Source organism: Vespula vulgaris, chromosome 4 (assembly GCF_905475345.1).
Source record: "Vespula vulgaris chromosome 4, iyVesVulg1.1, whole genome shotgun sequence".
In the NCBI taxonomy this organism is placed as follows: domain Eukaryota; kingdom Metazoa; phylum Arthropoda; class Insecta; order Hymenoptera; family Vespidae; genus Vespula; species Vespula vulgaris.
The window spans coordinates 6,354,501-6,372,398 of NC_066589.1; the positions used below are offsets into that span (position 1 = coordinate 6,354,501).

General features: G+C 40.0%; 1 protein-coding gene across 2 annotated transcripts in view; it reads left to right on the forward strand.

The window, feature by feature from the left end:
- The window catches only part of LOC127063329 (homeotic protein ultrabithorax), a 124,580-nt gene that overhangs the window by 89,352 nt on the left and 17,330 nt on the right, over positions 1-17,898 (forward strand). For both annotated transcript variants that reach the window (XM_050992968.1, XM_050992969.1), the window contains one exon: positions 12,507-12,914. In XM_050992968.1, the coding sequence (XP_050848925.1) occupies positions 12,507-12,823 (317 nt within the window). In that variant the 3' untranslated portion in view covers positions 12,824-12,914. The remainder of the gene's footprint in view (positions 1-12,506; positions 12,915-17,898) is intronic.

Sequence of the window (17,898 nt, forward strand, 5' to 3'; positions counted from 1 at the left end):
CGCGTTAATTGCGATTGAATGTATCTATTAATTATATAAATCGATGCGTCTATATTAGATCGTTATTTTTTGTTCTTCCTTTTGTGTTTTTTCTTTCTTTCTTTTTTTTGGAATGTAATAAGAAAGAGTTCATATTTGTCATACCACTTTGTCAGCCGAGAGTTCCAATAAAAGCCACACCTTTGCTAAGCCGATGTCAGATCTTTCAATAAACATTTTTCTTGATAAAGAGAATAACAGGCTCGTGCATTTTTCCAAGTCCCCCATTATTTGCATATAACATAGTTGCGATTCTCGGAGTTCTCGTTATACGCATAGATTATAGATCATCTTGATACTATAAATCGTTTGGAAGACGCTCAAAGGTCATCCGCCTTTATGTATCAACTTTCACGCGAGATCGAGCTCGTGGCCGAAGCGAGATTTTTTTCGAGGTAGGTAAGAAAGAAAGGCACCAAGAGACGAGAGATAAATCTACCTGGATCCACGAGATTACCTCGAAAAAAGTATACGTTCGAACAGAGAAAGGGATTTAAAATCCTAAGGTCGATTGTCATAGTCCGTTCATTTTTCACAAAGTGTTTTTTCGAGTAGTTATACCAACCATTGTCAAGCCAGAAGGGATGGAGCTCGTAAAGGGTGAAATTGGAACGAGGTCGAACAGCATGAAACGATCACGAAGAACAAGAGAAATTGTCGAATTGAATACGGATTTTTTAATATGCCAGAAAAGTTGTAAAAACATTTTTGGCAGTGGGCTCGCATATCGCTAACGTATCGCATGCGAAATAGAAAAAGGGAGAGAGAGAAAAAGAGAAAAGGAGAGAAAGAGAGAGAGAGAAGGAGAGAATCGCGAATAGAGTAACCACGGAACTAGTAGAGCTCCAACTTTCCTGATTTATACGAGTTCATTATTATTTTCGCACGCGGCGGAATAATCGCGCGGCAAGAAGGCAGAAGAGAAAACTACATAGCGGCGAGCGTGCGTTGAATAATGAAGCTGATTTTTTCTCTCTCTCTCTCTCTCTCTCCTTCTCTGTTTCCTTCCGCGTCTCCTCGCGACTCCTCATTTCACGGCGATTATTAATGGTGGTCGCGGGGGCGGCAGTAGCCGTGGGGCGGCGGCTCGAGATAGCTTTGCAAGCGATTTATGATCGGCATCGTTGCCTTCCGTTCTTTTTGACGAGAAATCGTTGAGAAAAGGAAACCGCGTTGAGTCATAACAATTTAATGCCGATTCTTCATTTATTAAGTAACGTTATTCAAACTTTCTATGATAATGAAGATGAAATTTTTTTGACGTACTCGAATAAATACTTGGCAACATAGATCAATATTACGTACTTACATATATAACAGAATTTCATACACCTGCAAATCAGAAAGTAGTTGAACGACCTGAACGACCTGAAGCAACGAATATTTCTCAAAGTCCGAGCTGAGTCAGAGCGAGAATTAAAGTCGACCTTTAAAAAGAAGAAATTCTAAAGAACGAAGTTGCTTGGGCCTTCGAAGATAGAAGTCAGTCCCGTTCTCAGGTATCTACCTATGGGCCGAGTCCGAGGTGGCGAATAAATTTTGTTGGACGAGACGCTTGAACGCACGTTTATCTATTTTCGCGCGACGTATCGTGAACGGTAGCGTGGTTAGCATACCGCCATAATGATACGTCGTCGTCGTCTTTCTCTTTCTCAGTCTCTCTTTCTCAGTCTCTTCGTCCCTGTCTCTTCTCGAAGAATATTGGGCGTAGCACTTCAGCGCCATTACTTCGCGCCATTACCAAAACGAAGCCGAGGGCATCAGCATAATAGGTATCTCGCGATACTTGGTACAATTCAACGAACGTCGTTTCTCGTACGAGGAAGACGAAGAAGAGGAGAAGAGGAGGAGACGCGAAAAGTCGAAATCGTGGGCTCCTCGATAATCATAGTCGCTCGTTGAAGGGTATATAAGCGCGATGTTCGGGCCCATCGCGTTCATCTTCGTCGGAACCGGCTCTCCCCGCCTCTCTGGATTGGGCCCGTTTGACTCTCGCGAGATTGTGAGCGCGCGCGCGCCACCGGAGGCCAAGAGAACCAAACGTGGGCCCCCACGGTGTATGCACGGACGAATCTCCGAGCGAGGGGACCCCGCGGAGGGGTCCGGTTCTCTCCCTCCATTCCCCACCACACCATTTCTCTATACTCCACTCCACTCCACTCAACTCGACTCAACCCCTCGCTTTCTCTCTTTATCTCTCTCTCTTTCTCTTTCTCTCTCTCTCGAAACCGAAGCCTTGCTTGCCCCCGTGCTGCGAGAGAACGCGCAAGAAGGCCACACTAATCCGGTATATCCTACTACCCGCTCGCAAATTATCGAATCATCTAGCTACAAGTTAAGTCATTACGCCAGAACGCACCGGCCTCCGGGGTATACTAGCTTATTATATATTTTTGCCTGTCGGAAGCTGACTCGATATCGTGTCCAACTTCGGTTCGCTGCCCCTCCCCCTTTTCATCCTTTCTCTCCACGCAAAGTGTAACGCCCTCGTAAATCAATGCTTTGACGAAATAAAAATCGATATATCCCTATTGAGTTAACTTTAGCATTAGAATAAATCTCTATCTACAGGTATTAGGTATGTTAATACTTAGTCACGCGTTCGATATTCAATCTGTTGTTATTTCTCAAAACGATAACTCGAAACGAACTCGAGTTCATACGAAAAGAAACGATTCGATTTCGTAGAAAAGGGCATCGGGAATGCAATCTTGTTCTCTTCGAACGAGGAGGACAAGAAGGACCATACGGAATTATCGGCGACGAATGGCTCGCATTTAAAATTAGGAGGGCCAACCAACAGAGAGGTAGGAGAGTTTGGCTTATCCGGAGGACAGGTGACGTCGATGCTCTCGCATATGCGCACGAAGAAGCTTACGGAGGTGCAACAAAAACTTAGCGACGCGTCCTGCATTAACCTCAAGTCCGCATGGCTCTACTCGACCCGATCTCGGCCCTTTGTGCTCGAGCAGGAACGCGTGCGTGTGCTATCTTCGTGGTCTCTCTTCTTCTTCTTCTTCTTCTTCTTCTCTTCTTCTTCTCTTCTTCTTCTTCTTCGGGATCCGTGCCCATAGAGTTGGAAATAAGGCGGCAATAAAGCATATGTAAAATATATTCTGGAATTCCTTTTAGGACGCAGATATATGTGTGGTTGGTGGGTCGGTTGCCCGTTGGTAACCGTGTCCCTCCTCATACCCTCACTTCTCTTCTCTTCTCTTCTCTTCTTCTTCTTCTTCTTCTTCGTCTTGGTCTTTTCTTCTAAGATCAAGAGAGAAGGAAAATGCGCGACCATGTACAAAACGTATTCTCGAGCTTATACTCGCGAGGTGATCTAAGTAAGACAGATGATTTCCATTTCTTTAAACCTGCTCATGAGATTACCCACCTGTATCAAACTTCCTCTTTATCGTATATATATATAATTTATATTTCTTTTTTTTTTCTTTCATTTAGAAATAAAATTATTATATTATAGATTTTCTTTATTTTCTTTTATCGAGTACATTTTATAACGACGAATGAAAAAAAAAAATAAGAAAAATGAAGAAGATTCTAAGAGGATAAAGTTTAACAGTGACGTTGACTAAGTCGAAATTGATATAGTAGAAGGAAGATCGAAAGCACGGTGGTACGAAAATTTTTAGTCAAGAGGAACACGGCGTACGTTCGGGAGGTGAGAAAAATGGAGGAAGGAAGAGAAAGAAACACGAAGCCGCGAGGTGTCGCCTTACAACCGGCTCGGTTCGCTTACCTACGAAAGCCTCTTTTGCATGCCATCTTCTCCACCATCTTGTCTTCAGTTGCTTCTTTTGCTCGCTGCTTCTACCGAGCGTCGTCCTCCTACCTCTTCTTCTTCTTCTTCTTCTCTTCCTCCTCTTCTTTTTACATACTTCTTTTTATTTTCTTCTTCTTCTTCTTCTTTTCCTTCTCTGTTTCTCTACCACGATGCACCGTTGCGTTCGGTCTTTGCATAATTATTACAGTTACCACGAGTAGCAGCTGGATCGTTGTAGAGAAGATAGCCCAGACTCCTCGTTTGCTTCTACTCGTCGTTGTTGTTGCTGCTGTTGTTGTGTTAGTAGTAGTTGTTGTTGTTGTTGTTGCCATTGCCGTTCGTTGGCTTCGATGCAAAGAAAAGGAAGAAGAACCGCGGGTGAGCTTTGCATGTACGCGTTAATTAAATTTCTCGACGGACATTGGCGATACTCTGTCCTCGACGATTCTCGATATGCCTTCTCTCTACGTAGAGAATCGATAGTCTTCGAGATACGATTTAGATGCCGAGAAATTCTTTACGTTACTCTTCCTCTTTTTCGTCTTTCACTTCTCTCTTCCTTCTTTTTTTTCTTTTTTTATTTGGGTATCTTTGTTTTCTTTTTTCTTTATGTACATATATATATATATCTTCGCTCGCAGGGAAATTTTGGTGAACTCAGCGTACGCATCGAACTCGGCGTACAGTTTAAATCCTCACGAGATACCTACGTTGTATGAATATTTTATATCGTGACACGTCCTATGCGCTTACTTTACGATATATGTAAATATATATACATATATATATACATGTAGGTATATGTGAAAGCGTCGAATCGTGAAAATAACTGAAATTGTTTATCGACGTATTAAGTTATCTTATTGGAGATGTAAAACTTCGATAATACAAAAAGGTGTTTGATAATCGATCGAGAAAATGTTCACAATAATATATATATATTATTATTTTCTAACTAATCATGACTTATTCTCGGATCAATTAAATTCTTATCTAAATCGGTTCTCCTTATTAGGCAATCCTTATTCGTATATACACGCGTCGTGACTCGTTCTCTTAACGATCCTGCGTAACGTCCGTCGAAAGGTTCTGTACTGTGTAGCTTATTATGCGAATAAGCTAGTTCTTTCCATATAGGAGAACAAGCGGACTCGAGTTGACTACAGATACGAGAACGACGCTTAAAATATGTTCGACCTTCGTACGATTTCGTCAACGTCTTTTACGTTCGATCAAGATTCTGATTACTGTGACTCCGTTTACTATATTTTCAATCATAATCTCAAATACAATCTTGAAAAAAATATCTTAACATCGGTATCTTCCGAACTCATTCGATTATGTAACAAGCTTTCTAAAAAAAGAAAAAAAAACAAATAAATAAAATAAAAATAAAATTTACAAGATGAAAGACAACTTCGAAAAAAATGCATATCTTCTAGGAAAGAAAAAAGAAACGAAAGAAAGAAGCAACGAACAATTATTAACTTTCGAGTAACTAAACGATTTAAATCGAATTTACGATTGCACTCCATACAGTCGTCGCAGTGGCGAAAACTTTACGATCGCTTTTTACGACTAAAATTTAGGAAGCAACACGTAAGGCAACGCGAATCCCGAGGATTTAACGGATTAAGCAGGATCAAACGTACGACCGTAAGTTATTTTTGCATCAAAGTACGAGTATTTATGGACTCGCCAACGTCTCGGAGCTTTCACATTTTTTTCGTCACAAGCTTTCTCGATGAACAATTTTTCATAAAATTATTATGGTTTATACCAGTAGCAATTGGGAATCATCCTTTAAAATCTTATAAGATTGCTTGTATCTTTCCTTTTGAATTTGAAATTATTTTATATACACATATATATATATATATATTTTTCATCTTTTTTCTTTTGTGTATAATCGACGACAACGTCTCGTAAATTTTGTTGAAAGATAGAAGAAATTACGTGAGCTCCTTTGATTTTCGAAGAAGAAAAATCTAACAGACGAAATTTTATTTTCTCTGTTTTTTCTCTCTCTTTCATTCTCGAAAGGCGATTTTCACGCGTGGGAGTCGCGGTCGCCACCTTGCCCGTGGCAGCAGCCGATCGTGTGCCGAGGCGTTTATTCAAAAGTGCCTGCACGTAAAGCCGATATCTTATTCTCGAACGCTCCATTCGTTCTTCTTATGGCCACGCTATATCCTACCGGCTGTGGACGACATTCTTGTCCGCGTCGCGTAACTCCTTCGTCGTTTTAGGGCTCCGATCGGTCGGTCGTTCGCTCGAACGTCTTCCGGCGATATCCTTGGACAGCCTGAAGCTAGTGATCTTTATCTTTATCGATCATCGCCAACTTATTCTACGGAATAAGTTGATTGGAAGATGTATTAAGTAGATACTGTCGAGGTTTAATATAATATATTTAACAAATAATAAGAGTACTCGTTTATAGGAAAGACTGAATAAAATATAAAAAAAAAAAGAAAATGATTTTCGAATCTTATAATCTTGAACAAAAAACAAAGAAAATACTACCGTGCGAATTTATATCCTTCGTCTGAGAAATAAATTCCATCGAAAGGAAACGTAGAAGATCGTACTTATTCCCTTGCAATCCTAATCGACGTGTCCTCGATGAATTTTCTCAGGATTTTTTCAGTACTATTCCAATTTTCTACTCGAACGGTATGGGTAAGCAATTCTGATTCAAACGGAATAGATTGATATCGTCTTCGATTCCTTTCTCGCGATACTTTGGAAACGAGAGATCGCCGTAGATAAAAGAAAAAAAAAGAAATTTACTTTCAAATTCCCTTTCGAATATAAAATTCAATCGAGTGAAACTTTAGGCTGTAGACAGGCGAACGGTTAAGTTGCTTCTTTAAATTGATTTACCTATTAACGTAAGTACGCATACAATCGATGGTGTTCATGTTGTATAAAGTAGATTCATTAATTAAATGTTTTTAACGATGCTAAACAGCATTTAAATTCGTTAAATGGGTCCTGAAATTGTTTGTAACATTAATCTCATTATTTTCCTAAAACGACGACTTTAGATACAATTTTACAATAAGATCAAGCTTCTGATTCGAGACAAGCATTAGGTAGCATTTAAAACGAAATGCAACGTAGACTTAAAGCGGTCTATTTATCGAGTCAACCGAAAGCGGAGACCGAGACGTCTTTTAAACGCGGCGAATCCCATAAGACTATCGATTCTCGCGAAAGGGGACGCTTACCTACCCCTTCCGCGGCCAACTCCTAATTTATTCACGTCGTAAAGGTGTACCCTTTATTTACGATTTTCCATAGCTTATTTTTCCTCGCGCACGTATATCCACGTGGAGTGCGCGAGAGTAAAGCAAAGGATAGAAAGAGACACAGAGAGATAGAGAGAGAGAGAGAGAGAGAGAGAGAGAGAGAAAGAGTAAGAGAGAAAGAGAGAGAGGGAGAGAGTTTCTCGTCTCTCTTCGTTAGTCTCCTCCTGTACATAACTTATTAATTACGGTTGACTAATGCGCTCCAGCTGTGCCATGCGGCGGCATCTTACAATTCGCCCTTCTCTGTCTCTCTCTCTCTCTGTCTTTCTCTTTCTCTCTGTCTCTCTCCCTCTCCTTTAGCAACGAGTCACTAACTTTCTCTCGGAGCTTTCTCGGCAACGGCAGCAGCCCCTAAGAGAGGAAAGAGAGCACCAAGAATAGGAGGAGACGACTCTTCTGAAGAAAAGAGAAAATCTAAAGAGTGAGTGAGAAAGAGAAAGAGAAAGAGAAAGCGAGTGAGAGAGGTACGGAGAGAAAGAGAGAGAGAAAGAGAAAGAGACAGAGAAGGGAGGTAACAGAGAAGAGACGAGAAATGGCGAGGGAAGCCAAGGGAAGGCGGGAGATGGCGGGCAGTAACTCACGCCCCCGAGAGGATTACCTACCTTGGTGAAGCTGGAAGAGGGTATACCCCACGTTGAGCTACGATCTTGCTGCGTAGCTACGCGTTTCTCATACCGAGTGTCTCCGGGACTCTCTAGCGAGTATGGCCTTCGTTCTCTTCGTTGCGAGCACCGCGAGAACGCAGGCTACGAGCTTGTACGAGCTTTGCTTGAGCGACCTTTCTTAACACGTTCAAAGTAAAAGGGGAGAGAAAGGACGTGTCGCACGCTAGGAGCCACCGGAAATTCGAAACTTATTACATGCGAAAAGAGAGCCACCCGTAGGCCACTCTTGTTTCTCGATGATGGAAGTATGCGTTCTAATTGCGATAACGAAACGATTTACTTCTAGATCGACTCGTGCAATTTTTCCATCGCTATAATCGTATCTTTGACGTGTAAATCTCTTTAACGATTTTGTGATTTTCCTTTCGTTTCTTTTTTCTTTTTTTTTTTTTTATTTTATCTAATGTTACTACTCGATATGACTGATGAACATGTCGAGGTAGAGATAAGCAATATTAACGATGGTTCAAAGAAAATGAGGGAAAAATTTGAAATACGAATAACGAAAGCTCCTGAAGTAAATTTAAATACGTTCGTATTGAAGTTCCTCCCACTCACAGTCGATAGATAAATTAAATTACATAGATTGTATACCGAGAATCCAGTTAGGATATATCTTTCACAAGAAATGAAAAGAGGAATGATCCATGATTCGACTTTATCGACAAAAAGTTGCACGAGGGAGCGGTTTCCAACGTAAGCCTAAGGAAACATCTTAGTAGTAGGTACATAGAAAGCCGGTAGGTTCTTCTTCTTCGTGCTACAGAGCAATTCACTTACTTTGATTTGATTGGTCTTCGCGTATGATATCAGCTTTCGTCTATGCAAGTTCCAAAGAGGAAGCTCGGAGGGAGGCCAAAAGGAGAGCACTGGGAACTCTAAGAGGGAGCTTCGGAATCGTGTTTTGCGAACCGCGAACAGAGTTATACCGCTAAATCCCCACCAGCAATCAACGTATTGGCTGTTCTTATTAGAGTTGGCAACAGCCAAACTCTCCTCATACTCCTCATAACCCCACCCTCGCGTTTCCATTTATGCTCGAATACTCCACGAAACTCCCTTCCGTTCGCTAAGAAATCCCTTTCAACTTCCTAGATGATTTCCAGCGAGCTGAAAAAAATTTCTGATTACTCGGCGAAATATCGGGGTATGCTTGGTTACTTGGTTACATCTTTTACTTTCTTTCTAAACTAAACTTTCTTTCCCCCTTCGGCAATCCATCGTTTCTTCCTTGTATTTTATTCGCAAAGAAATCGTTACGTAAAAATTTCTAAATATTACACGTAAGGATATCTCGGGATCGTTTTAATAAATTTAAACGAAGTACCTGGTATTAAAACGTAAGTTTTGCGGGCAAGTAATCTTATTGAAAAATTTTCTTTCGAGTTGAAACGAAGAGCATGACCATTTCGAGCATATGTTCGTTCGTTCGTTCGTTCGTTCGTTCGTTCGTTCGTTCGTTCGAAAAGATGAAGGAAGAAGAAAAAAAGAGAGAGAGAAAGAGAGAAAGAGAGAACTAAAGATCCATATTCCTCACACCTCTCTGGCAAAACTTTTTCGACGTAGATACGTCATCGGTTAAGAAGAACAATTCGTCGGACGAAAGTTTCGTTCGGCTGAAGTTTCAGACGAAATACGAGGAAGCATTTTTCAAGAAAGGCGTGAGTAACGATCGAAATATTTTCCTTCTCCCTAAGCGCGTGCTCTTCTCTTCTCCCGTTTTTCTCATCCGCAACGAACGCTTCTCATCCCTCTCTCTCTTTCTCTCTCTTACTATACCTTTCTTCTTTCCCTGCCTCCCCTAAAGGTTCCTCTCCGGATGAAACACGTTTCACGGGCTCAGCATAAAACGTATCCACCCCCTTGGTTAAACAGCTACGCACGCTTCTCCTTACGCTGGTACAGGAGCGTGGCGAGCTTGGGATTCCCCTAACTTCGTTTCGCCTTTCGATATATCCCAAAGGGCCGAATGAGCAAGCGAGCAAACGAACAAGCGAGCGAGCGAGCGAGCGAGCGAGTTTGTGGAGCTTGATCGGATTTTAGAAGGCTCTGAGAAAGAAATCGGGCAAAGAAACGGGTAGGAAGAAAGATGGAAGGGATTCGTTGTTCGAAAAGAAGATCTCGAGAATATTCGATAAAAATTGAATGTGAGATGGGATGATAAGTTTCCCCCCCCAAAAAAAATAAAATAAAAAAATAAAAAAAAGAAAGAAGAGATGATCAAAAAAATTCGAAATGGAATAAACGCGGAGATCGAGAAAAGTATTTCACTTTTAGAAACAAACGAGGGAATTCTCACGTTTTTCCTTCTCCAAGGATAAAACTAGAAATGTAAACCAGTATATCCTATAACTCTTCCGTGACTGCACGTGCGATCGTACGACCGAGATAATCGGTGGAGTTAAAGAGAGACACAAAGAGGAGGTAGAGACAGAGACAGAGATAGAGAGAGAGAGAGAGAAGGAGAGAGAGAGAGAAAGAGGGAGGGAGGGAAAGAGAGAGAGAGAGAAAGAAGTTTCATGGAACCTCGAAACTAGAAGGGACTAGAAGAAAGGAGGAAAGAGAGATAGGAAGAAAGAAGGGAAGGAAGAGAGATAGAAAGGAAGGAAGGAAGGAAGGAAGGAAGGAAGGAAGGAAGGAAGGAAGGAAGGAAGGAAGGCACGCGCGATAAGAGACGTGATCCTCCGAGGTTGGTAAAGAGGGTGGAAAAGGAAGGGCATGAGAAGCACGTCGCATTTTCTACTTTGCGGAAACGTACGAGGGCCGCTTAATTGGGGTAGAGACGAGAGGAGGCGTGCTTTTATTTATAAGTTCGCTCGAGTCCATCGAGCCCCCACTAGAGAGCGGTGCTTTTCGAGGGAGGAAGAGAGAAAGAAAGAAGGAAAGAAAGAAAAAGAGAAAGAGAGAGAAAGAAAGTAGGAGGAATCGTCGAAGGCTCATGCTCGGGGAGAAACGGTGGAACCGTGTGACAAATAACCCTTATAAACGCTCCTCCATAATTCGAGTTGCTCCCTCGACTTGCGAGGTTGTGCGCAAAGTGACGCGTGCGAGAACCTGGAATGAGAGTCGCGAAGTTGCTCAGGGCAGAGAAATCGAGCGAGAGTTGGAAGGAGGGGGTGAGTTTGGATGGTGGACCACTTGATTACCTAGCGATAATAAACATCGCGCCGATATGAACTCGGTTTGACCACTGCTCCCTCATACTATCTACTAACCGAAACCAACAGAGAGAGAAAGAGACAGAGAGACAGAGAGAGAGAGAGAGAGAGAGAGAGAGAGAGAGAGAGAGAGAGAGAGACGACACACGAGCGCGGGCGCGTCTGTTGTGCGCCAGCCAACTGGCACGTAGTAGATACGTACGGGCGAGCGGTCGTTTCGTCGACCATAGATAGCCGGGGATACGGTTGTAAATATGATGCGTTTATTGGCTACCGTGATTCGTGACCATCGAGAAGGAAAGAGAGAGAGAGAGAGAGAGAGAGAGGAATGGAGGGACTGGAGAGAGTTGCGAGCTCGTGTCACTGCTGTGCTTTCGTACGATTAACTTTAGTCCCAATGATTTCGAGACCTATGGCCGGATTACCTATGATCTATGAAAAGGTGATCTACGGGAATCATGAAAGAAAAAAATGATACTACGAAAGGAATAGATATGTCTCCTTTTTTCTTCTCCTTTTTCTTTCCTATTTATAATAATCAACTATTGAATAAAATCGTTTTGAAATTTTTATTCATTTTGACATTAGGTATAGATAGCTGGTACCTACTTGTAATAAATTATTCACAAAATCTTTTTCTTGAGAAAAGTCGGAAAGTGACGGCACGTTGCCGAGCTCGAACCGTACACCGTGTCGACGATAAAAATAAGTATATGTAGGTACAAGGCATGTCGGTAAACGATAGTATTATAGACGTTTATGCGACTCGATATAGACCGTATGTGCGAGAGTCGACGTAAAAGGCTGCCTGCTTATGGAGAGAAGTAGCTTCAAAGAGCAAGAGAGAGAGAAAAACAGAGAACAAAAAAGAGAGAAAGAGAGAGAGAAGAAAAGTGAGACGGGGTGGGTAGCTTTAGGACGGTCGTGCTGTTGCGGGGGAGGTGAAACGGGAGGGTTTTTACGAGGCAGTAACGGCCGATAAGGTGAGCTTGCACCCCACCTACGAAGCTTATTCCGCTACTGTACCCAAGTGGCTGCTCGACGTTCTCTCTTTCTCATCCTACTCTCTTTTACTTTCTCTTTTCTTCTCTCTCTTTCTATTTTTCTCTTTCTTTTTTTATCCTTCTCATGGTCCTAGTCATCGTCGTCGTCGTCGTCGTCGTCGTAGTCATGCCATGAACGACTTCACCATTGCTTTATTTAAAACCGTTTACACGTATCGCGATAAACTTCTCAAAGAAACTCCCGTTCGTGGTACCATCGACGTTTCTAAGATTTTTGTTTCGTTTTCCTTTGACATTTTTAATTCATAGATACTAGGAATAGCTAATATTTAATTCGTTTGCTAATGAATACCACCTAATCGTGATCTTTAATAATGGATATTAATTAATCTAGATTGATTTATAACTCCAATAAAGTCTCGGTTAATCTCGATACTTTTATTCAGAACGGTTAATCTAATAATCATAATGATATTGATAATATGATAACGAAAATAGAAAAATTGAGAAAGCTTTTATCACTGGAAAGGACATATCGGTGTATGTTACAGGAGCGAACGGACTGCGCAGGCGCGGTCGACAGACCTACACGCGCTATCAAACGCTGGAACTGGAGAAGGAATTCCACACGAATCACTACCTCACCAGGCGGAGGCGGATCGAGATGGCACACGCGCTCTGCCTGACGGAACGGCAGATCAAGATATGGTTTCAGAATCGACGGATGAAGCTGAAGAAGGAAATACAGGCGATAAAGGAATTGAACGAACAAGAAAAGCAAGCGCAGGCGCAGAAAGCAGCGGCGGCAGCGGCCGCGGCTGCGCATCAGCAACAAGGCGGCGGTGGGGGTCCTGAGGGGGGTAACTAGGGGTACGCCCTACACCGTAGCCCCCCTGACCACCCCACCGCGAATCCACACCACCCTCTGCTAGCGCCTCAATGTACACAGCTATACTAAGGTGAGTTTTTGTTTCCTAATTAATTTTTCTTCTTTATACCATTTTTTTGGTAGCATTTTTATTTCCTTATTACCAAGGAATCAATCAACAAATTTAAAGAAACAGTTTTACACTGTTAAAATAAAGATATGATATACTTATAATGATTTAAAAGATGTTAGGATTTGTATTGAAGTTTTGTTTAAAACGCGGAGGTTGCAATTTCGAGCGTTGCCCTGTACTGGTTTTCTTTTTGCATCGTTTATAGTTTTTTTTTTCTTTTTTTCTTTTTTTTTTTTTTTTAACACACGATGCTTCTTTGAACATTCGCGAAACAAAACGTAAAAGCATTCGTCAAGTTGGAACACTAACCAACCACGCTTTCAGCTATTTTCTTTTTTAAGAAATAAGTTTCCTCGGCGAATCTAATGAGAATATACCACGCGCGAGCGTGCTTTCATAATTTCATAAGTTATTCCGTTTGTGTATGCTCTTAAGAGAAGGGTAGACGCATTCGCCGGCCGGAGTAAGTCTGTATTCCGTAACGTTGTGCAAACTTAATTTTTGTCACCCTATTTCCCTCCAAAATGAGAAATATTTATTTTGTCTGTTTATATCCGCGGGAAATACATTTCTACGTATTCTAAGCAGGGCAATTTAAATTAAAATTGCGAAACAAAAATTTCTTCGTAGGTATGTTTTTATTTACGTTGTTTTCTCGAGAAAAAAAAATAAATAAAAGAATGGAATTTAAATGTCATTCAAATATGGATGCAATTAGTACGTGACTGAAAAATGTATTTCTCTATTCAATTGTTTATAGCAAGAATGTTCCTTGCATATTTAATTATACACGTAATATCGAAATGTTTAATTACTTGTGCACATACAAACACGCATTGCGTACTCAACTAATATCTAAAAGAAATTTTTTTATTTAAAGGAAGAAGATACGTACGAAAAAATCGCATTTCAGTGTTTCAATTTACTCTTTATCAATATTTATCGATTCACTATTAGTTCGCCCATCTGTAACTTATGAAAAAGATTATATATATATATATATATATATATATATATATATATTTCTTTGCCTGGACGAGATTTCGAGGAAATCTTTTCTCGAAAACCGTGTCGCGATAGTAGGCGAGAGAGAAAGTTCGTTCTGTAAAGGATATAGGGGGTTGTAAAAAAGAAAGTAGAAAGTTTCGGTCAGGTAAAAAAGAATGCAGAAAAAAAGGTGATGTTTTTGGTGTGCTATCTATCCTAAAGATCCATCGTATAATTCGTATTTTCGTCGTGGGGCGGCTATTCATTCTCGGAAAACAGATGACCCTTCGAATGGCTTGTCCCGAGCACACCAATATTGCCTGTAAAAAAAGGCCTAGCTTTTTCGCTACTTTCACGACGTTTTCTTTAGCCCTCGCGTGTACGATTTTTACGACACTTTTGCCGAAAAAGAAAAAAAAAAGAAAGAAACTTCTTTTGAAACACTAATCATTTTATACTGAATTTCTATTGGACGTCTCGTTCTCTGGAAAGGAAAACACTTGGAAATGTTATAGGTACGATCATTTTTATAATCTTATAAAAAAAAAAAAAATGCGAGTGAAGAGAATAAACGCGTTCATTGTATAGATACCCCATTGCTAAAGTATCGATCCTCTAAAAATCCTAAAAATTTATAGAGCGGATGTCCCAAAGCCGTTAGCCGATTGTCTCGAAAATAATTCTCTCGACTAGGTACATTGTATTTAAATCTAGCATTCTCGTCCAACTGTTCGGACTCACGTCTCAATGTAAAATAGTCATCGAATAGTCAATGAAAGAGAATTATTTAGATACCTATACGTGTCTCGTGAACTCGAAATTTTCTGCTTTTCGGATCATCGAACATTTGGATAAATCGCGAATAACTTTGTTGGTGTTACTTAGAATTTAATGTGTAAATTCATGGGAAGTTAGCTACTTTTCAAACTCGCTTTTCGAAATCGAGGCGTCGTCGTAAAGTCGTAACGTTGCAATGCCGCGGGACTTGAGAATCGAGATTCGTTCAAGAGCAACATTCTTCTTAATCTTCTTCTTTTTTCGGATAGCACGGCCAACTTCTCGAATAAATTCTCCCCTTGGCCATTTGTAATATTACCCGCGGAACGATTTCTCGATTAACTTCGTTGGATTGCACTGTAATTGTACGGGTCGTTCGAGCTCAATTAAATAACGCTTCGAGGACGATATTTATTTAAAACGGCCGGGAGTGTTATTTATTTAATTGACGACATCAAATTCACGAGTAATACCTACTAAACGTTATGTCCCGAGTTCTCGTTTTATCTCGTATGGTTATATAATTAAATCGTTCGACGTTATTAAAGTTCCATTCGATTGGTTATAAAAGTATTCGATGATTGAGACATTGCTTCTGTAATTGAAACGTTATATCACCATTGAACTTTTATGTGCGTGGACGTAACTAAAGAATTTTTCGTATCGCGTATTGTTTAAAGTATTCGTTTTCATTATTGCAACAAGTATTATAAGTAATATATATTCATTCTATGCATTCGTAATTAGTATTGTGTTTTAAAAATTTATTGAAATTAAATGTACTTTCGTATATCACTTTTTCTTCGTCTTTTAAAGTAGAAGAATAACAAATAACGCTTTTATTTCGTAAACACGAATTTAAAAAAAAATAGAATTTTCGATCCAACATAAAAATGCAATTAGAATGAATAAATCTAAGAGTTAATGAAATATATTGTTTTTATATCTCCATAAAAATATATATCATTGAAAAGCATGATAATAAAAGAAGTCTTTCATCGCATCAACTTAATCAGATGTAAAAAAAGGCATTTGAATTTAAAAGTATATACCGAACTTTAAATTGCATAAAATCAAGTAATACAATAAATAAGACCTTAACGAGATTTGCTTCTAATCTGATTATAAAAATTTGTATAGCCCGCTAAATATAATATTGTGATTCGTAACCATAGTATGACACTGCCATCTAACGGAATTAACGATCTCTGGTATAGTTATGGCTGCTTCACCCTCACAAGTTTGTGGGCGTGGTTAAGGCGGAGACGAAGGAAAATGACTATTTTGTCGCGTTAATTCGTTACTTAATTTTTTCTTCGCAATAACAATGTTGTCATGTTCATTAAATAATTCTAATTAAAATAATAGATATGTCGTGAAATATTTTTAGCTCAATTTATCAATTTCAGTGTGATAAGAATTTAAAGATTTTGAAAGCGGCAGCTTTGATGTAACACTCCGCGGGCACTACTTTCTTTGCTAGATCCGACAGTACCAGATGGCAGCATCGGTCAACGGTATATCAACATTTATGTGAGCGCTCTACTTTACCGACCCTCAATGGGTAAACACAAATTTACAAACGCGCTCTACCCGCTAAGTTGGCAATCGAGGTTGTTAGTTCGATGATCTTCCGTAAAGCGCATCGTACTTTGTTTTTATCGACGTAGTAATACAAATGGCTAGGGAACTAAAATGCACGTGAGAGAAGGTTTATGTTGATTCTTAAATATATTCGCACTACTATCTATATTGAAAGCGTTATAAAAGAGGAAGTGACATTTTTATTAGAGACAAAGGATCGACGTAACGTGATTTTACTACCCAATAAAACGTAATTTCCATGGATCGATGAAACACTTTGGTCGTTTTTCTCTCACTCTCTATCTCTCTGACATAGATGTTCGTCAAACAGTGGGACGAGCTCTTTATTGGCTGTAAAGGAAGACATTTTACGATCCATAAAAACATTTATAGCGCTCGAGTCGTCTTACTTCGGCTGTAACATCCCCGGTCCTCCCCCTTTCCCCGTTATATCCATTACCCCTTCCGCGGCCTTTCCAAGGGCGGCCACTGGCACGCGCGCTCTCTTGCCTGCCTTTGAGATTTACAGGTTACGCTCCCGGTAACACCTCGTAAACTTGGCTTAACGACTTTAACCGGGCCTAACAGCTTCCTTCCTGCAATCAGACCCTGACCTACCTCTTATGCCCGTCCTAGAAAAATCTCGAGCCAACTGTCGTGTTTCTTTCATCGACGTAACTATCCTCATTATTTATCAATGAAATTTATTGTTGGCTAATAGCTACTTTTTATCGATAACATTTAACCACTATTCTTTTTATTTTATTTTTTTTATTTTAATCTTTTTTATATTACATAGACTTATTCCCAAATTAATATCGCTCGAATTTACACATAAAACATGTATGTTTTCCCTCGTACAGGATACTTTTCTTATTTATCTTAAAATGTTTTCATCATTAAAATCTTGTCCATTGTTTCCTATCATAGGTCTTCAAAGAGGATTAAGCTTTCAAAGTATCCAAACGAAAAGTCTTATTGCTATCGATCGTAGTAAATCTACCTATACAATAGGGAGTCTTGTAATTCTTGAACGCGCGCTACCGGTTCACGGTAGCACGGCTCTTTGCTTTATGATTTGTTTTGATTACACTTCATTACCATTTTACGCCTTTCGCTGGCAGCGTAACGGCCTGGCAATAAGTCTTCTTCGTTGATTCTATCGCGACGTTTATGGCCATCATTATTAGCTGATACCACTTGAACTCTCGTAAAGTCTACGCCCGTGCGCGATCTGGCTCGTCTGGGACGTTCGTCCACTTGCACGCTAGTGGTATGAGTGGAGAGGGTAAATTGGTAGGGATAACCACGAAGACGGATAAGGGAGGGGAGACTTACGAGTTGAGCGATTGTCCGCTAGATTGCGTGCTTATGACTCGGCTATCTTCATAATATATATATAATATATATGTGCATACATTCATGACATACTTGATTAATATGCTTACGATTGTTAATGAAAATAATCTTGTTTCTTAATGAGTAATAGTATCTGAATATTTCTTTTCTTTTTTTTTTTTTTTTATAACTTAAACGACCCATAGTTTATTTTATTTGACAGATAATTATATTTAAATACTAATTTATCGTATCA